Genomic DNA, 21816 nt, shown 5'->3' on the forward strand with positions numbered 1-21816 from the left:
ACTCTAATTCTGATTTCGCAGTTGGATTAGGATCGCCCTGAGAAATCCCGGTTTTCGGCACCAAATGTTGATTCCCAAATTTCTTTCTCCGTCAGTCTGGCCTCAATAAAAGTCGAGATGGATTCGCACGTAAAAAGAAGTTATTTTATTCAGCTTGCAAGCTTGATTCATTTCACAGAAACATAAGAGACATCCAGTCTCCTACATCCCAGAAAGCGAATGAACAAAGAGACAAAGGGATCTCTGCAAATCAATTGAAATGGTATCAAGTTTCACATACTCGACGCCCATAGGTCAGCCTATATCCCTCCTGACCTGTTTGATCTATTCTGATTGGCTCACTTCCAATCCGTTTCTCTGGCCCCTATCAATGCAGCATCACTCTCGTAGACACACCTCTTCCTGCTTTCCCCATGCGGTCTCAAATCCCTTTGTCTCTATCTGCCAGAATCAAAGTGGCTTATTTCTACATTACATTAACTAATATCTCTAAAGTAACTATTTTATATCACATTCGTCAGTGGTGAAAATAGCTGAGTGCAGTTGGGACTGGACTGTAATTTTTTTACCTGTCAAAATTGCTTTTTAATTGACTGACTATTCCCATAAATCCAGTTTGTAAATTCTACAAGAGCTTGGCTAATGGCAATTGACCATTTTTCGACTTTCTTGGCAGAATTCCAGAGCAAAATATTTCATCTGTGCTGCTGACATGGGTTAATGGGGTTATTTTTCTGTGACAGGGAATAATTCTCTTTGTGTGTGTCTGTTATTAGCGATGATCCAATAAATGGTTAGCATTGAAATTGTTGTGGAAAAGTCTCTTTATCACACATCCCCTTTGGCAACTGTTAAAAATAATAATCTTTATTATTGTCACAAGTAGTCTTACATTTACACTGCAACAAAGTTACTGTCAAAATGCCCGAGTCGCCACACTCCGGCGCCTGCTCGGGTACACGGGGAGAATTCAGAATGTTCAAATTACCTAACAAGCACATCTTTCAGGACTTGTGGGAGGGAACCGGAGCACCGGAGGAAATCCACGCAGGCACGGAGACAACGTGCAGACTCCGCACAGACAGTGACCTAAGCCAGGAATCGAACCTGGGACCCCATCACTGTGAAGCAACAGTGCTAACCACTGTGTGACCGTGCTGCTCACAGCTGTCATTACTGCACTGAGATCAATGTAAACCTCTAGACTCCATCTCAGCCACTCTGATCCAGGTTCCAGAAGACGTGCAAGTGACATCTAAGAGTCAGTTGATGTAGCAGGAATAATTCAAGGAGGTAAAAGAAGGAATTAATTATTTTTGGACACACAGCACTTTATGGGATAAGATGTCATTTGAAAGGTTAGGACAAGTTACAAGGTGATATCTGAATGAGAAAAGGAGGAGTTCACCAGGAGATACAGTGTGCTACGACCTGAATCACTCATTCTTTACTTGGTTAACGTAGCTGCAGCTTCTACTCCAATAAATTGTCACATTTTTCCATTGTCTATACAGAAACCAGGCATACCTCTGGCAAGAAGTACGTTAATCACACATTGTTACAAAGATCTGAACTTTATGGATTTTATCTGCAACTTGGTAACCAAATCTATCAAGGTTTGTACGTTCACAACAACTTCAGGTTTAAAACTTAAAGCTTCACCTGTTAGCTGATTTAATCTTTTGCCACAACCATTTTAACATCTGGAGTATTGTGTGCAGTTTTGGTGTCCTTATTTGAAGAAAGCTGTTCTTGCTATGGAGGGACTGCAGCGAAGGATTACCAGGCTGATTGCTGGGAAGGTGGAACTGTGATATGAGGAGAGACTAAGTCAGTTAGGATTATTTTAATTGGCGTTTGGAAGAGTGAGAGGAGATCTCATAGAAACCTGTAATAGGCTTAGACAGGGTAGGTTCAGAAAGAATATTCCCAATGGTGGGGGGAGTCCAGAACTAGGGGTAATAGATTGCGGATGAGGGGCAAACCTTTTAGGACTGAGGTGAGAAATTTCTTCACCCACCCAGAGAATGGTGAATGTGTGGGATTCACTACAACAGGAATAAGTTGAGGCCAAAACATTGTGTAATTTCAAGAAGGAATTAAATAAAGCTCTCAGGGCTATAGGGATCAAGGGACATGGGGAGGGGGTGGAAATCAAGTGATATGGGGGGAAGGCAGGATCAGGGTATTGAACTTGATGATCAACCATGATCAAAATGAATGGCGGAGCAGGCTGAAAGGGCCGAATGGCCTACTGCTTTAATTTTCTATGTATGTTTCTGTATAACATGTGTGTTTAAAAAAAATCTTAAGTTTATTTGAAAGTGTATTGTAAACTGTTGATGTGGTACAAAATATCCCTAAAAGACACTTCAAGACTGAATCATGCAGATCAGGAAACACCACAGTTTAATGTCTGTCCTGCTAATCTCATTTGGTGATAATCAAGACAATATTGCTGGTTGTCACTCCTGAATGCGCTCTATGATTAGCGTGGGAAAAGCCATGCAGATTCAGGTCAGGAGGCGTAGAATCAGTCTCACATATGATGTTCTCCACAGTTAAATGATTTACTGGCGATTTACTGCCTGAGCTCACACATGAAGGTTAGCCACACGGACATTCAGGAATCTACCCAGCACTAGTGGACACAGCTATCGGGAGGAAATGCTGCAAATCTGGTCATCAAAATTCTAATATGAAGTAATTCTATCTATCAATTTCCATTTTTTAGGCATTTTCAGATTATCCTGGCAACACAGCACAGTTGAGGGTTCTTTTTTCTTTTTATGCGTCCACCATTGTGCCAGCGTTAAATGCTGTGGAAAAGATAACAGACGCCATGATAGCCAAACTGCTTCCATATATCCAGAAGGTAACATGTTGTTTGTGTGTGTGTGTGGGGGGGGGGTTACATCCTGTGGAGCGCATCGAAATAAGGGGGGGGGGAGGGTGGACAAAGTGCCGGAATGTTCTGAAGAGGAGTCATATTTGACCCAAACATTAACATTGTTTCTCTCTCCAAAGATACTGCCAGACCTGCTGAGTACTCCCAGCACTTGCTGTTTTTATTTTATCATAAGTATCTAAAATCAGTTCACTCGCTTGTTACGTCTGTCCATTGTGTACAGAAGCTCTTAAACAAAGTTCACCATTAATTTGCTAAAGAATAGATGATGCTGCTGGGTGGGGAGATGGGTTCACTGTTCCTTCTAAGTATTCCAGTATAATTCTTGATGTCTTCTTAGCTCCAGCTATCAGGGTCAAGCATAGAAAACAATATCCTTTGCTGCAGTGATCTCGGATTGTATGCTCACCGTTGTCACTCAATAATATTCTTTAAATGACAGTTGATGCTCCCATTTGAATTATACTGAGCTTGTCATCTGTATTGTCAGAGAATTTACATTGCAGAAGGAGGCCATTCGGCCCATCGAGTCTGCACCGTCTCTTGGAAAGAGCACCCCACCCAAGCCCACACTTCCACCCCATCCCCATAACCCAGTAACCCCACCCAGCACCAAGGGCAATTTTGAACACTAAGGGCAATTTATCATGGCCAATCCACCTAACCTGCACATCTTTGGACTGTGGGAGGAAACCGGAGCACCCGGAGGAAACCCACGCACACACGGGGAGGATGTGCAGCCTCCGCACAGACAGTGACCCAAGCCGGAATCGAACCTGGGACCCTGGAGCTGTGATGCAATTGTGCTAACCACAATGCTACCGTGCTGCTATTGTGGGGCATTATCGTAATACATGCTTTTCTTGTTATTTGTAGGGACTGAAGTCTTCGTTGGCAGATTATAGAGCTGCTACCTATATGATAATCTGCCAGCTTGCTGTTAAAGTTGTCATGGAAACCTCGCTGGCAAACACTCTGGCCCAGCAGATCAGCAAAACTCTTGTGAAGATTCCAACTCTGATACGCGAGGGACTGAGTTGCCTGATTATTTTACTGCAGCATCAGAAGAGAGAAAATATTAGTAAAAAGTAAGTACAATATTCTCTTTTGTGCTCCGTGGCTTCATTGTCAACAGGAGGTGCAGTAGGGGAGTTTTGCTATGTTATAGTCAGCATATCAATACAAGTTCCTTACTAAACAATGGCACCTCCATTATCCACTATAATGCACGCCACCAGCAGGTAATGGAATTTGGAGGGTAGCCGAGCCCATGATCTATACTGCATCAATACCCGAGGTATGGGACTGAAGAATAGTTCAATAAGAGTTTCAGTCACTCCGAAAAGATGAAAAACGAAAGCTGTCATTTGAGGCAACATCTAGGTCAAACCTTTAGAACATAGAACATGCAGTGCAGAAGGAGGCCATTCGGCCCATCGAGTCTGCACCAACCTACTTAAGCCCTCACTTCCACCCTATCCCCGTAACCCAATAACCCCTCCCAACCTTTTTGGCCACTAAGGGCAATTTATCATGGCCAATCCACCTAACCTGCACGTCTTTGTACTGTGGGAGGAAACCGGAGCACCCGGTGGATACCCACGCAGACACGGGGAGACCGTGCAGACTCCGCACAGACAGTGACCCAGCGGGGAATCGAACCTGGGACCCTGGTGCTGTGAAGCCACAGTGCTAGCCACTTGTGCTACTGTGCTGCCCTTTGTTCGCGTGAAGTTTCTGACTGATATGGCTCTAATCTTTTAATGTTAAGAATGAGAAATATCGTGAAGACATGGAGCCTAGCTGGGATCTATTGGTTTGCATTTGCTTTAGATTGTTTGGTTGGGGAGGTCAGAACATATATATATACTGCACATGGAATGATAATTTTAGAAGTAGAAGATATATTTGGCCGTGCAATAAAAAGCATATTCTTTTGCCAGTTCCCCATCTAATGATAATGCAAGCATGGAAATATTCTGGTCGTCCATGATAACAGAAATTTCTAAAGTGATTCAGTCTTTGAGATGCTATATTGATTCTGTGGAATTATTTTCATTTCTCAGGTGGACATTTAGAGCCTGTTCTCACTTTCTAACCTGTCATCTTCTCTTCCCACTTATGCCGAACAAACGTACTCGTAGGAACCAGGCTGCATTGCAGAGCTGAAGTAACCTGTCACACCCACAGTCAAAAGTAGGGGTAAAGTTTGCATAGACACGACTGGACTCGGCAAAGAATGTGACTTTATCACTTAAGAAATGAAAGGAGCCAAAATCCAAATTGTCCACTCCATCTTTGCTAACATTAACACCCACAGGTGAAATATATGTCATGGATCTGCATGCTGTGACCAGTTGTAAAAGTGCAAGGCACAGTGTTTTGGGATCATACCATACTGCAGTGTTACATTCGTATAAAACAGAAAATGCTGGATAAACTCAGCAGGTCTTCTCTTCTCACCTTTGGAATTCCAAGAGAGGTTTCATATTGGACTTGAAACATTAGCTCTGTTTCTATCTCCACAGATGCTGCCAGACCTGCTGCGTTTTTCCAGCACATCTGTTTTCCTTTCTGATCTCCAGCTTCCATGGTATTTTGTTTTTATTGTAGAGTTACGATCGTATGTTTGTTTAATCACCTTTGGCTGTTGAAAAACGTAAGACAGCAAGGTTTTCTTTATTCATTTCTGGGACGTGGGCATCACTGGCAAAGCCAGCTTTTGTTGCCCATCCCTAGTTGCCCTTGAGAAGGTGGAGGTGAAAGACTGCTTTCTTGAACCACTGCAGTCCATGTAGTGTAGGTTCACGCACTGTGCTGTTGGGAAGGGAGCACCAGGATTTTGACCCAGCGACTGAAGGAACGGCGATATAGTTCCAAATCAGGATCCGGTGTGGCTTGAAGTGGAACTTGCAGGTAGTGGTGTTCCCATATGTCTGCTGTCCTTGTCTTTCTAGGTGGTAATGGTTTGGAATGAAAAGAAAAAGCACAACACACCTTTTGTTTTACTGTATACCCATGTTCCCATTGTTGTTTTCATTTTCTTCGCTGAGTAGTATCTCACTTCTGTAACAGGTAGATGGGTATTCATTTGAAAAAATGTAAATCTTCTTGCAATTTTACTTAAAAAATCTATCCTGGAATAAATTGAAAGTCAAAGACACTCCTTTGCACCAGGATCTGCTGGAGTGAATGGGGCTTTCTTGCTGAGGCCGCAAGCAACTTTGTTGTTAGATATAGGAATTTGAGAAGCAGACACTTTTGAAAACATTTATTTAATGTTTCACATTTAATCTATGATCCGGGTGACTTTGCCTGCAATGAAGTAAGAATAATGTTAGCAGGTTTGATGTGACGTTGGAATATTTCTGTAATTCGATTTCTCAGTTGTGGATAATCTTTTGTATGGTGCTGACCACCATCCTGTGACTTTGTAATCTCTCTTTAGTCAGCTGGATAGGAAGCGGTTGAGATAGTTTAGGGGCAGTTCTTTCTGAGAATACCTTTATTTCAAAACTTTTGTCCTGAAGTATAATTTAAGTGAAAATAACCCACGTGTTAGAACAATGCAAATTGCAAAAATCCATGAGAAAGGCAACACTCTTCAGGCTGTTTCACAGTAAAGTTACAAAAGCAAAATCCTGCAGAGACTGGAAATCCCGATATGTCTTCCTTTTTCTTCAGCTGAGGATTCTCCTCACTGTGGTTGACATAGCCCTCCGTCATGCCCAATGTATTTCATGTGATTCTGCTCTCAACTCTTCATCTCCTTTCCAGAACCTTCATGGGCGGTGCAGTGGCACAGTGGTTAGTACTGCTGCCTCACAGCTCCAGGGACCCGGGTTCCATTCCTGCCTTGGATGACTGTCTATGTGGAGTTTGTACGGTATCCCCGTGTCTGCATGGGTTTCTTCCGGGTGCTCCGGTTTCCTTCCATAGTCCAAAGATGCGCAGGTTAGGTGGATTGGCCATGCTAAATTTCCCCTTAGTGTGTCAGAATGGTTAGGTGGCGTTATGGGGATAGGATGGAGGTGTGGGCTGTAGGGTGCTCTTTCCAAGGGCTGATGCAGACCCGATGGCCCGAATGGCCTCCTGCACTGTAAATTCTATGATTCTAATCAAAATAGGGTGTCCCTTGTCCTCCCCTTTCACCAACCTTTGTATTCAGTGGATAATCCACTGCCATTTTCGCCAGCTCCAATATGGTGCCACTATCAAACAGATTCTCTGCCTGACTTTCCCTTTTAGCATTTTGAACGCTGTTCTTTCTACCCTGGTTTACTCCTCGGTCACCTCCAACACCCCTTCCCTGTCCAACATCTTTTCATGCAAGTGTGTGGCATCGATCCAAGCTGGAGTCGGGGGGAAACTCTCCGCTGGTCGGGGTCACACCTGGCATAAAGGAAAATGGTTGTGGTTGTTGGAGGCCAATCATTTCAGTTCCAGAACATCACTGGTGGAGTTCCTCAGAGTCATGTCCTATACCCGACTATCTTCAGATGCTTCATCGATGACCGTCCCTTGGTATGGCCAAGCAACGGCCATACCAAATAAGCGAGAATCCAACCGTCTCCCCATGACATACAATTGGCATTACTTTCAACATCCTGGGGGTTACCATTGATCAGAAACTGAACTGGACCAGCCATATAAATACTGTGGCTTCAAGAGCAAGTCAAAGACGGGGAATTCTGTGAAGAGTAACTTACTCCCCAAAGCCTGTCCATCATCGCCAAGGCACAAGTCAGGAGTGTAATAGAATATTCTCCATTTGCTTGGATGAGTGTAGCTCCAACGATACTCAAGAGCTCGAGAAGACCATAACTTTCACTTAAAAAAAAACGTGGAGGAAAAGAGTCCCAGGACTGCTAATTAGGTTTTAACAAGAAAAAACATTTATTAAACATGAAAAACTGGATTATTTTATAATACTCCTTTACCCCCCCTTACCTTAACAAATACACACAGATTTAACAATTAATATGGATTTCAAAGTATGTCTTCAGTTATAATAGTGGAATTAACAGAAAATGTCCCTTTAGGCAGACAAGATGACTGGTAAGCACACACTCTGCTCTGACCCCTGGTTAGTGTTTGTGGATGTGTCCTCAGACCCCCGCCCCCAAGATGATTGTCACAAGAGAGTTTCCAAACGTCACTCCCAAAAACACGCTTTAAATTCTTCTCTCATAACAATGTTTTCCCATAGCAGTTTCATTCGAAAATTCAGCCCAGGTGGGCACTTTCAAACAAAGCTTCTGGTCCACTTTTAATGGCGAATCCAGTCCAGGAACATAGGAATTAGGAGCAGGAGAAGTAGGCAATTCAGCCCTTCAAATCTGCTCTGCCATTCAATCAGGTCATGGCTGATCTCGTCCAGGTCTCAAATCCATCTTGCTACCTGTTCCTCATATCCCTTTAACCCGTTTTTTAAAATTAGAAATATATCTGTCTCCTTCTTGAAACCATTGAATGATTCAGACTCCACTGCACTATGGGGCAGCGAGTTCCACAAATTCACCACCCTCTGCGAGAAGTAGTGCCTCCTCAGTTCTAAATCTACCGCCTCTCAAACTATATCTGTGACCTCTTGTTCTAGATTGCCCCACAAGAGGGTACATTTGGTCTGTGTTTACTTTAGTATTTCATATACCTTGATAAGATCCCCTCTCATTCTTCTAAACTCCAGCGAGTATAAGCCCAAACTGTTTAATCTCTCCTCATACATCAATCCTTTCATCCCCGGAATCAATTGGTGAGCCACCTGAACTACCTCCAATGCCACTATATCCTTCCTTGAATAAGGCGACCAAAACTGAACACCATACTCCAGATGTGGTCTCACCAACACTTCCCTACTTTCATACTCCAGTTCTTTTTCAATAAACACTAAAATTCCATTTGCCTTTTTTATTACATGCTGTACCTGCATGCCGACTTTCTGCGATTCATGAACAAAAACACCCAGATCCCATCATTTAGGTAATAAATTGATTTTCTATTTTTTTGACCAAAATGGATAACCTCGCATTTATCCACATTAAACTCCATCTGCCAAATTTTGGCCTATTCTCCGAGCCTCTCTATATCCATCTGTGAACATTTTATGTTCTCTTCACTGCCTGCTTTCCCACCTATTTTAATATCATCCGCATATTTTGCCATGTTACACTCTGTCCCTGCTTGCAGATCATTTATATACATTGTAAATTGTTGAACTCCGAGGACTGGCCCCTGCAGCACCCCGCTAGTTACAGTCCGCCAACCAGAGAAGGACCCATTTATTCTGATGCTCTGCTTTCTGTCAGTCAGTCAATCTTCAATCCAGTCTAGTATTCTACCTCCAATCCCCTGCAATCTCAACTTCTGGGTCAGTCTTTTGTGCAACACCTTTTCAAATGTCTTCTGGAAGTCTAGATATACCACATCTGTAGGTTCTGCATTATCTGCCTTGCTAGTTATGTTCTCAAAGAACTCGAGCAAGTTTGTCAAGTATGACTTACCCCTCATAAAACCATGCTGACAATGGTGGATTGAGCTTTGTCTTTCCAAATGTTCAGTCATCTCCTCCTTAATGATTGATTCCAGCAACTTCCCCACCACAGAGTTCAAGCTAACCAGTCCATTGTTTCCTAATTTTTGCCCCTCTCCCTTTTTGAATAGGCGGGTCACATTAACGTGTTTACAATTCACCTGGACCTTTCCAGAATCCAGAGAATTCTGAAATATTATAACCAATGCATCCACTATGTCTGCTGCCATCTCCTTTAAGACCCTAGAGTGCAGGCCATCTAGGATTTCCTTGTCTTGATGGTCGTACAAACTGTTCACAATTGCTTTAGCACTCAATTCCCAGACTATAAAAATAGCATCAAACATTTTATCTACCTCTGAGGTCTGGTGTCCCACTTTCAATGTAGTTACTGTAATTGTCTCTTTAACTCAGAACACTTTGTTTACTCGTCCTTGAATTCTTCTGAATAATACCTTAGTCTCTTCCCTTAACTTCAGCTGTCTTAAACTTTCTTCATGGTTATCTGGACTGTAACTTGGACCTTAGAAAGCCTGGCTCTTTGCAGCTCCCGTCCTGGCCAGTCTTCCTTCTGGCAGAGTTGAGAAATGTTGACTCCCAGAGATCCTGTCTCCAACTACTGTGGATTCCAGTTAAAAACTAAGAACAAAGGAAGGTGGCCTCTACTATTTACTATTCACGCTGCAGCCCTCTCTCAGCACAATAGAAACACAGCTCGAATTTAGCCAACCCCCACACATACACCTTTGTCCAGCACAAATCTAACCACAAGTTTTACCCTCCCAGGCACATTAAAGTAAACCCACTTATAACTAACTATACCATATTGTGAATGTTTACCAATACAAATCCTTTAAGACTACCTTTGTTTTTGTAACAACCCTGGCCTTGAACTATATTGCTATTCCTTCACTTTTGCTGGGTCAAAATCCAGGCACTCCCTTCTGAACAGCACTGTGTGGAATATACCCACTACTGCTCTGGCTTTTGAACAATTAAGTATTTTGTAACTTAATTTCACCTGGCTTCCATCCTGTAAGAGATCATCCCTTTTGTTCTTCCTGCCCCTTTGCACTGGCTCAAATCTATTTATTTTCTAATCTTTCTTAGTTCTGATGAAAGATCATCTCGATCTGAAATGTCAACTCTGTTTCTCTCACTGATGCTGCCTGACCTGATGGGTTTTTCTAGCTTTTTTTGGTTTTTATTATCACAGTAAAAGACAGTGCAATCACTAAGCCTACATACTTTTTAAATGGACATTTTGGATAGCGATGTGTTTGGACTGTCTAGAGACTTGCCTTTTTCTGAGTGTTTCCATGTTCATTAAAAACAGTTTGTCATCTTTAATCTTTATTGTCACAAGTAGGCTTACATTAACACTGCAATGAAGATACTGTGAAAAGCCCCTAGTCGCCACATTCCGGCGCCTGTTTGGGTAATGTCATGTGAGGGTACCTTTAAGACATGGATGTTTAAGCAATGTACCTTTAAGAAAACAATGATGTCAGAGAGTGGGAGGAACTGAAGTCAGGTCAGCCATTTTGCAGTTTGAAAAGTGCCTGGCTGGTTTTGCTGAGAGCAGTTTAAAAGTGCCTGGCTGTTTTGCTGTGAGCTGATTAAAAGGAGAAAGCCAGTTTGAGACAGCAGCTTGAGAAGTTCTGGTTTGCTGTGAGTTGCTTGAAGGGAGAAAGCCAGTTGGAAAAAGCAGTTTGTGTGTGTCCAGAGAGCTGCAGGAAGAAAGCAAGGTGCTGGAGCTGAAGTCACCCAAGCTAATATATCTCTGCCATTCGACAGAATATATATATATATGCTTTAACCTGATGCGATACTGTTTAAAGGTGTTAAATCTCTTGGAAGTTTGAAGGAACATTTTAAGGAGTTATTTACTGTTGCAATATTTTCTGAGTTATCTTGGAAGTAAGGGGTGTTAAGAGATCCAATGTTTATTTAAGATGTTGAGTTCATGGAATAAACAGTGTTTTGTGTTTAAAAACCCATGTGTCCTTAATTGTAATCCCACACCTAGGGAAAAAGCCATGTGCTAGGAAAAGCACACATCCATTAAAGGGAGAGGTTGGTTGAACTCCATGATACATTTTGGGGTTTTGAAAACGCCTCGCCCATAACAGTAAATAGAGGGAGAATTCAGAATGTCCAATTCACCTAACAGCACGTCTTTCGGGACTTGTGGGAGGAAACCGGAGCAGCCGGAGGAAACCCACACAGACACAGGGAGAACGTGCAGACTCTGCACAGACAGTGACCCAGGCCGGGAATCAAACTTGGGACCCTGGAGCTGTGAAGCAACAGTGCTACCCACTGTGCTACCGTGTCGCCCCATTTACATTCTTCACCACTGCAGATAGTAAGCTGCAGAAATTAGCAGTTGATTGAAAAAGAGTCCTAATGCACAACAGGTTTCCATAGAAAAATTCAGTTTATTTCATAGATTTCATGGAATTTACAGTGCAGAAGGAGGCCATTCGGCCCATAGAGTCTGCACCGACACTTGGAAAGAGCACCCTATCCAAGCCCACACCTCCGCCCTATCCCCATAACCCAGTAACCCCACCCAACACTAAGGGCAATTTTGGGCACTAAGGGAAATTTAGCATGGCCAATCCACCTAACCTGCACATCTTTGGACTGTGGGGGGAAACCGGAGCACCCGGAGGAAACCCACGCACACACTGGGAGAACGTGCAGGCTCCGCACAGACAGTGACTCAAGCCGGGAATCGAACCTGTGACCCTGGAGGTGTGAAGCAATTGTGCTAACCAGTATGCTACCGTGCTGCCCAGTTTACTGATGGTTATTTGGGCAGCTATCACAGTAAAGTCGAGTCCCATCCATTCCTGTTGCCCTTTCAGGTGATCACTCGACTGCTTTGTAATTTTTATTTTTATTCCATATTTCCAATAACGTTTATCTTCAGGCTGAAGTGATGTTTGTCTCCTATCTCCCTTAATTGATTAGAAAGGGAAGACACAGCAATAGGAATGATTTTAGCTTCCTGCTTCATTGTCTCATCATTGTTTTCTTTATTTTCCAGAACCTTCAATCATCTCTGTAATATCCCTGGCCTTGTTACAATTCTCCAAGAAATTGATACTCGGTATCAAGTTTCTCCTTTGCTTCACTACTTTCTACCCACTCTGATCCGTTCCATTATCACAGGTATTGTTCGGATCGTTTTCTTTTTAATGCATTTGCTTTTGCATGCCTGTATGCATATCTTTCTGGGCACAACAATGTTTAAAAGCATTTAGATGAGCACTTGAAACGCCATTGTATACATGGCTACGGACAAAGTGCTGGAAAGCGTGATTAGAATAGATAGGTGTTTGATGGCTGGCACAGACATGATGGACCCAAGGGCCTCTTTCTGTGCTGTAAATCTCTATGCCTCTGAGTGGACAACTATATCCTTTTCTGCCTGCCCGTGAGATATTAATACACTTAACCAATTGTTTTCGCTAAATCTATTGAATTACTTTGTGGCTCTGGCTGCAAATTTGTTTACCCTTTAATTAAATCAAAGGCTTCATACAACATCTTAGCATGACAATCAGATATCTCAAAGCATTTCATGTTTTGAGTTACTTCAGAAGTGCAATGGTCGTTATGCAAGCCGATGTGACAGTCGTTTTGTGCATAGTGAGGTACTGCAGGCAGGAATGTAACAAATTAGCTTGTTAATCTGTTTTTGGAGTGGTGGCTGAGGGAAGAATGCAGAAAGAATTCACTGACCTTTAAGTAGTGTCTGAGGAATAATATGAACCGACACAGGCAAACAGCCTCCATATAACACTTCATCTGGATGACAATACTTTGGCCATGCAGCAGACGTCAATGTACTGCAGTAGATGTCAGCTTACACCCTTGTGTGGGATTTGAAACCATAGCCTCCTGACTTAATTCTGAAAATGCTGCTCATCTGCGCTCCTCTAATTTTGTCTGGTCTCTTGAGCATCCACGATTGTAACCCTTCTAAAATTGGTCGCCATGCCTTTAGCTGCCGCAGCCCAAGCTCTGGAAATCCCTCCCTAAAAATCTCTGCTTCGCTATCAAGACATTCCTTAAAACTTACCTCATTGATCAAAGATCCTAATTTCACCTCCGGTTGCTCAGTGTCATATTTTGTTTTAGAAATAGTGGCTTGGTCATACAGAACTTGGAATACTGCTGAAGCTTTTCCTCTCACATTCATCAACACAAACGCATGCATGCCAAGCTTCAAACAATCGCAACAATTTATGCTCCAGGAGGAAAGAATGCTGATTGGTTGACAAGTCGATTCTGGTTCAGGTGTTGCCATGGAGAAAGCGGGGAACGATATTTTCCCCATGCACACGGTTGCCAGGCAACTGGGCCCTTTGTCCTGACAAATTAGCTGATGGAGTCAAACAAGATGTTGCTCCAGCTGTTCATAATATGCAGAGTGGAGACCAACTTGTACTTGCAAAACCAAAACAAAATGTCTTCTGTTTAACGTGATTGGGCAGCACTTGATGAACAATCCTGAATGCGCTAATAGCAATAACAAGCAATTTAAGATAATCAGTTGAGTTTGTAACATGGCTCATTTATGCTTGCTAGAAGTGACAAATCTTCAAAATAAGCGATCCATTCTCTGCAAATAAAAGGCATACGTTCAAGCCTTGCATCTTTTTTGAATTACCCCGGAACCTAGAATTTTCCATTGCTTTCTCCATGGCAAATTGGAAATGAGGGTTTTGTAAGTGCAGGATGTTTGAGTACAGTCACTGCACGGCCTATCACGACCAGCTGGAGGAACATGTTTAATTTGATTGGCCAATCGTTGAGACGTAAGGCCTAGATACCTGGGGCGGGATTCTCTGATCCCGCGCCGGGTCGGAGAATCGGCGGGCGGGGGAGCGCGAATCCCGCGCGCTGGGCCGCCACTTCTCCGGCGACCAGAGAATCACCGGCAATGGCGATCAACGCATCCCACCCGGCAACTCTTCGCCCGAGTCCTGCTGGCGTCGTTCGTGTGTGGTCCTACCTGGCGGGACCTCGGCGTTCTGGCTGCGGGGTGCATCCTAGTTGGGGGGGGGGGGGGGGAGATATGACTCCGGGTGGGGCCTCCACGGTGGCCAGGCCAAACGATCGATGGGTGGGCTAATTGCGGGGGGGCCTTTGTTTCCCTGCACCAGGCCCCTGTAGGGCTCTGCCATATTGCCCGGGGGCCGGCGCGGAGACTGCAACCCACGCGCATGCGTGGCCAGCTGTGGTGAGTATGCGCGGACCCTCGACGCCCGTGCTGGTGCCCATATCGGCAGCTGGAGCTGCATGAGGCGCTCCGGTGCCGTGCTGGCCCCCTGTTCAGCGCAGGTTCGGTGCTCCTAGGGGCCAGATGACGCCGTCGTAAAACGCTTTGGCGTTTACTACGGCGTCAACACTTAGCCCCATTATCGGAGAATCCTGCCCCTGGAAACTGGAAGCTGAGCTTTCCCCATTGCTTTCTCCATTGCATGCCTCAGTTTCAAATTCCTAGGGGTGCACATCTCCAAAAATCTGTCCTGGTCCACCCACGTCGACGCTACCACCAAAAAAGCGCAACAGCGCCTATACTTCCTCAGGAAACTAAGGATATTCGGCATGTCCACATTAACCCTTACCAACTTTTACAGATGCACCACAGAAAGCATCCTATCGGGCTGCATCACAGCCTGGTATGACAACTGCTCGGCCCAGGACCGCAAGAAACATCAGAGAGTCGTGAACACCGCCCAGTCAATCACACGGACCTGCCTCCCATCCATTGACTCCATCTACACCTCCCGCTGCCTGGGGAAAGCGGGCAGCATAATCAAAGATCCCTCCCACCCGGCTTACTCACTCTTCCAACTTCTTCCATCGGGCAGGAGATACAGAAGTCTGAGAACACGCACAAACAGACTCAAAAACAGCTTCTTCCCCACTGTCACCAGACTCCTAAATGACCCTCTTATGGACTGACCTCATTTACACTACACCCTGTGTGCTTCATCCGATGCCAGTGCTTATGTAATTACATTGTATATGTTGTGTTGCCCTATTATGTATTTTCTTTTCTTCCCATGTACTTAATGATCTGTTGAGCTGCTCGCAGAAAAATACTTTTCACTGTACCTCGGTACACGTGACAATAAACAAATCCAATCCAATCCAATCAATCAGAATTGACTTGCCAACAATTCAGCATCCTTTCTCCTGTAGTATAAATTGTTGATTGATTCAAGTGAGACATTCTTGCATTTGTCCTGATGAGTGCAAGGTGGAAAGCTTTGGCAACATGTCTCTTTTTTAAGAATATTTTATTCTATACCTCTCCTTTGAAGGACCTTTGATGTTTTATTACATGAAAGGCATTATGATAAATACATGTTGATGCTATCATTATCGTGCCTAAGAGTAATTCTTCTAGAATCTGTTTCTTACGAGGCCAAAAGAAATAGTCAAATCACTTTGGTTTCAAAAAAATCTTCCTTCGATGTGGAAGCAATTCTACCACGAGGATACAACATCTATGATTTACATTTCTGATATAATTAATAAAATGTAGTTTTTTTGCGTCATGATTTAGTCGATGTGAGTTGGCCAGCTGCATAGCTAGTTAACTATGTTATGCAGTGAACTATTTGATGCAGTTCAAGAAGGCAACTCACCATCACCTTCTGAAGGGCAACTGGAGATGGGCAGTGACTGCTGACCTAACCAGCGACACCCACATCCCGTAAATGAATAAAACAAAAGAGTAGGTTCTTTATGCGTTGCTTATGGCTATGTGTAGATTTAGGATGCACACACTCATGCATCCACGTCTCCCCGAAATGCATCCACGTCTCCCCAGAGTCTGGCTCCATAGTTGCTGCTCCTTTCTGGCATCATTTCCAAGTGGCTATTATTTACGTTTTTGACAATGCAGCAAGCCAGCTCAATCTGGTACTGATTCAATTCTTGGTGGATCCACATCCTGCAGAGGTTGCTGGGCACTTTGAGAGGTTGGAACCCTTGATCTTCTTCCTGACTCAGGAGAACAATTGCTGCTCTTCCTGAGAACAGCTACTTTCGTAATGGCTAGATTTGAACCTGCAATCTTGCCTTTCATGTGGCTCAGCTTTGTAATAACGTAATAAAATGACCAAATTAACCTCAGATCTGGCGATAATTACAAAACCCAGAATGGGACAGTTATAATAGTTATTTTATAATTGAAAGATTGCTTTGTTGAAGACGCTGAACCAAACCTAGTTACCTGCACTTCAGAAATATGGGCCATATACTCTAAAATAATTGTTTTACATTTTTAAAGCCAAAGATCTGAGTTTTATTTAGCTTCTGAATAAAATAATTTTTAAAGCTCCTCTGCTTTCCCTGAAGTCTGTTGCTCATGTTGACACACGCATACAATTCTGCAGATAGTTTTAATCCTCCAGTATCCCCATTAAGAGATCTTTCTTCATATATAAGCCCCAACGACGAATGTCAGCAGGCTGTTCCTCCAAGACCAACATCTCAGCTGAATTAGTCGGCTCTCGTTTGACATCCATGCACAAACACTTCTCAAACCCCTGGCTAGGGGTCGCTATGTTCCACCTTCTCAATTTGCACTGCACTGTTAAAGATCATTCAATTCAGCAGATGTCAAACTTAACCCTGCATGGATTGACACCACTCTGGGAGGCACATGAGGTTCATGAGTAGGGCAGCCTCCCAACATTTGGGGAAGGGTCTATTGCGTGCATAAAACCAACCATTTTCTTTGCCCCAGAGTAGGTCTCCATAGAATCCCTACAGTGCAGATGGAGACTATTCGGCCCATCGAGTCTGCACCGGCTCTCCGATATGCTCGGGTAAAATCTAATAAAACTTTCTGCTCTGCTGCAACTAATGTGTCTTGACTTCAAGTAGTGAAGAACACCCCTTGTGCTGCCATTTCTAACATCTACATTCGCTATCCTGTGACTTTTCTGAGTCAAAGGCCACGATTTTCTGGCTTGCCACAGAAAACCAATCAAAAGTTCACTAACTCCAGTGGCACCAATAAATCCCGCTGGCAGACAGGATTGAAAGATCCGGCCGATACTTCTTATTCTGAATTGTGAAGCTTTTTATTGTGCACTAGTTTTAAAAATTAAATTAAGAATGCCAAACTGATTTAATTTAATGCCTTTATAATCTGACCTGAATTTTTTCCTGCTAATGGAGGTGAAAGGATAGTGTGGTTAACTAATTTTACCAATTTGCTTTATCAGCTCTGTTTTCTTGCGTAACCGTTTGTTGTGTGACTCATCTATATTTCTTTATCTCCCCAGATGAAATGGCTGAAGAGCAGGAAGAAACTTCCGTTTGCCAAACCCACATCCAACTGCTGGAAGCCATACTTCAGAACATTACACTGGAGAGCAACTTGGACCAAACTGTAGCCAAGTAAAGATCATTTGCAGTGTGCTTCTGTATCTACAATGCCATTTCTTGTGACTGCCAATTAAATCATCAGTCCTGTTAGCCAAGACTTTTCTGCAAAATGTTGTTCCTTCTGAAAATTGTCTGAGACACTGCCACTTTTTACCGTTCCGGCCGTGTCTCATGATATACAGAAAAATAAAATTGATGCATGCGACAATTCCAAAAACGTTATCTCCCAAACTCCACGTTCCATCTTCTAGTCGCTCACTGGCTCTTTCCACTGACTTCAGTGCTGACTTTAGAACATAGAACATTACAGCGCAGTACAGGCCCTTCAGCCCTCGATGTTGTGCCGACCTGTGAAACCACTCTAAAGCCCATCTACACTATTCCCTTATCGTCCATATGTCTATCCAATGACTTCTAGTCTAGTAGCCTGAATCTCAGTATCCTCCTCGACAACATTGTCTTTTTCCTGTGTGAATACTGACGGAAAATATTCATTTAGCACCTCTCCTATCTCCTCAGACTCCAAGCACAACTTCCCACTACTGTCTTTGACTGGCACTACTCTTACCCTAGTCATTCTTTTATTCCTGACATATCTTTAGAAAGCTTTAGGGTTATCCTTGATACTACCTGCCAAAGACTTCTCATGTCCCCTCCTGGCTCTTCTTGGCTCTCTCTTTAGGCCCTTCCTAGCTAACTTGTAACTCGCAAGCGCCCTAACTGAGCATCCATGTCTCATCTTACAGGGGCAGCACGGTAGCCTTGTGGATAGCACAATTGCTTCACAGCTCCAGGGTCCCAGGTTTGATTCCAGCTTGGGTCACTGTCTGTGCGGAGTCTGCACATCCTCCCCGTGTGTGCGTGGGTTTCCTCCGGGTGCTCCGGTTTCCTCCCACAGTCCAAAGATGTGCGGGTTAGGTGGATTGGCCATGATAAATTGCCCTTAGTGTCCAAAATTGCCCTTAGTGTTGGGTGGGGTTACTGGGTTATGGGGATAGGGTGGCGGTGTTGACCTTGGGTAGGGTGCTCTTTCCAAGAGCCGGTGCAGACTCGATGGGCCAAATGGCCTGCTTCTGCACTGTAAATTCTATGATAATCTATGATAAGCCTCCTTCTTCCTCTTGACAAGTGTTTCGACTGCTTTAGTAAACCACGGTTCCCTTGCTCGACCACTTCCTCCCTGCCTGACAGGTACATACTTATCAAGGACACGCAGTAGCTGTTCCTTGAACAAACTCCACATTTCCATTGTGCCCAACCCCTGCAGTATTCCTCTCCATCCGATGCATCCTAAGTCTTGCCCTGCGGTGTATACCTATCCCTTTCCATCACTAAAGTAAACGTAATCGAATTGTGGTCACTATCACCAAAGTGCTCACCTACCTCCAAATCTAACACCTGTCCTGGTTCATTACCCAGTACCAAATCCAATATGGCCTTGCCTCTTGTTGGCCTATTTACATACCGTGTCAGGAAACCCTCCTGCACACATTGGACAAAAACGGACCCATCTAAAGTACTCTAACTATAGCGTTTCCAGTCAATATTTGGAAAGTTAAAGTCCCCCATAACAACTATCCTGTTGCTTTCGCTCCTATCCAGAATCATCTTTGCAATCCTTCCCTCTACATCTCTGGAACTTTTCGGAGGCCTATAGAAAACCCCTAACAGGGTGACCTCTCCTTTCCTGTTTCTAACCTCAGCCCATACTACCTCAGTAGACGAGTCCTCATCAAACGTCCTTTCTGCCACCGTACTACTGTCCTTGACTAACAATGCCACCCCTCCCCCTCTTTTACCACCTTCCCTGAGCTTACTGAAATATCTAAACCCCGGCACCTGCAACAACCATTCCTGTCCCTGCTCTATCCATGTCTCCGAAATGGCCACAACATCGAAGTCCCAGGTATCAACCCATGCCGCAAGTTCACCCACCTTATTCCGGATGCTCCTGGCATTGTAGAAGACACACTTTAAACCACCTTCCTGCTTGCCGGTACACTCCTGCAACTTTGAAACCTTACTCATGACCTCACCACTCTCAACCTCCTGTATACTGGAGCTACAATTCAGGTTGCCGAGCCCCTGCTGAACTAGTTTAAACCCTCCCGAAGAGCATTCGCAAATTTCCCCCCCAAGATATTGGTACTCCTCTGGTCCAGGTGTAGACCATCCCATTTGTAGAGGCCCCACCGACCCCAGAATGAGCCTCAATTATCCAGAAATCTGAAACCCTCCCTCCTGCACCATCCCTGTAGCCATGTGTTCAACTCCTCTCTCTCCCTATTCCTCGTCTCGCTATCACGTGGCACGGGTAACAACCCAGAGATAATAACTCTGTCCTAGATCTACGTTTCCATGCTAGCTCCCTGAATTCCTGCCATACATCCCTATCCCTTTTCCGACCTATATTGTTGGTACCAATGTGGACCACGACTTGGGGCTGCTCCCCCTCCCCCTTAAGTATTCCGAAAACACGATCCGAGACATCACGCACCCTGGCACCTGGGAGGTAACACACCAACCGCGAGTCTGTCTCGTCCCCACAGAATCTCCTATCTATCCCCCTAACTATGGAGTCTCCAATGACTAATGCTCAACTCCTCTCCCCCCTTCCCTTCTGAGCAGCAGGGACAGACTCTGTGCCAGAGACCTGTACCCCATGGCTTACCCCTGGTAAGTTCTCTCTCTCTCTCTCTCTCTCTCTCTCTCTCTCTCTCTCTCTCTCTCTCTCTCTCTCTCTCTCCCCCCCCCCCCCCCCCCCCCCAAACAGTATCCAAAGCGGTATACTTGTTACTAAGGGGAATGACCCCAGGGGATCCCTGTACTGACTGCTTCCTCCCAGCCCCTCTCACCGTCACCCATGTATCTTTACTCTTCGGAGTAACTACATCCCTGATGCTTCTATCTATGACCACCTCTGCCTCCCGAATGATCCGACGTTCATCCAGCTCCAGCTCCAGTTCCCTAACGCGGTTTCTGAGGAGCTGGAGATGGGTGCACTTCCCACTTTGGAAACTGTCCTTTGCCCTTTACACCAAGCTTTCCTTCCACCCCTATTCACTTTACACAAGGGCTCCTTTGCTCCATTCCTCAGTATCACTTTCCACTCCAACATTGTACCTAGTGCCTCAACTGCTCACTTTCCTCCATTCCACCCTGATGCACACCTGACCCATGCTACTCATTCCCGACACTATTACAGCAACCACTGAACACGTTGATGATTTTAATTTAAAAGAAAATCTAGATGTCATTACTTCTGCTTTGAGAGTTGCCTGTAATTCGAAAACGTGTACGCTGTTAAATCCAAAGACAAAACTAATTTTGCCCATATAGAGCTATTCTAAAGCCAGAACATAAATCTACAAAAGCAAAATAATTACACTTGAGCATAAATGTAAACTGAAGATTGCAGGCTGAATCTTGGAGAGAAATGTTTGAAACTGATATGGTAAACTAATTCGACAATTCATGAATTATTCTGTTTCGTACTTTAATTAATAAAATTTGTGCAACATCATGGAATAAAACTAATGTTCTTGTCCTGAGTTAGTAAGTGATAGATTACATCTGGCAAAATGTTAGGGGCAGATTGTCATTTGATGAATAATGTGTTACTGCAGTTGTTAATCACACATCGTCTTCTACAAGGTCCCTGCCACCTGGAATCTTTTGGTGGGATTTATATTGATAAATATCTGGCTGTAGTTTAGTAGGGATTTGCTACTGTGCTTCATTTATCTTTATTCTTGTATTCAGTCATGCTACATCTCATTTTTTCTCTCCCTCTATTCTAGTGTGCTTCTTGAGGAGTACATTTCCCATTCGACAAAGAGTGCCAACTCTGACAGTCTCTCCGCTTTAAATCAGAAAATTATGCCCGTGGTCAGACGTCTGGAAACAAAGTAAGCAAAAAGATACCTGTTGTGAATGTAGCATGGTGACC

The 21816-nt window shown here is 44.0% G+C and overlaps 1 protein-coding gene across 1 annotated transcript in view; it reads left to right on the top strand.

Annotated features, from left to right (window-relative positions):
• The window catches only part of heatr1 (HEAT repeat containing 1), a 123383-nt gene that overhangs the window by 20738 nt on the left and 80829 nt on the right, over positions 1–21816 (top strand). Inside the window, exons 5-10 of the mRNA XM_072511675.1 lie at positions 1515–1616; positions 2735–2875; positions 3785–3996; positions 12496–12620; positions 17765–17879; positions 21668–21775. Coding sequence (XP_072367776.1) covers positions 1515–1616; positions 2735–2875; positions 3785–3996; positions 12496–12620; positions 17765–17879; positions 21668–21775 — 803 coding nt within the window. The remainder of the gene's footprint in view (positions 1–1514; positions 1617–2734; positions 2876–3784; positions 3997–12495; positions 12621–17764; positions 17880–21667; positions 21776–21816) is intronic.

This window comes from Scyliorhinus torazame, chromosome 1, assembly GCF_047496885.1.
Source record: "Scyliorhinus torazame isolate Kashiwa2021f chromosome 1, sScyTor2.1, whole genome shotgun sequence".
Taxonomy (NCBI): Eukaryota; Metazoa; Chordata; class Chondrichthyes; order Carcharhiniformes; family Scyliorhinidae; genus Scyliorhinus; species Scyliorhinus torazame.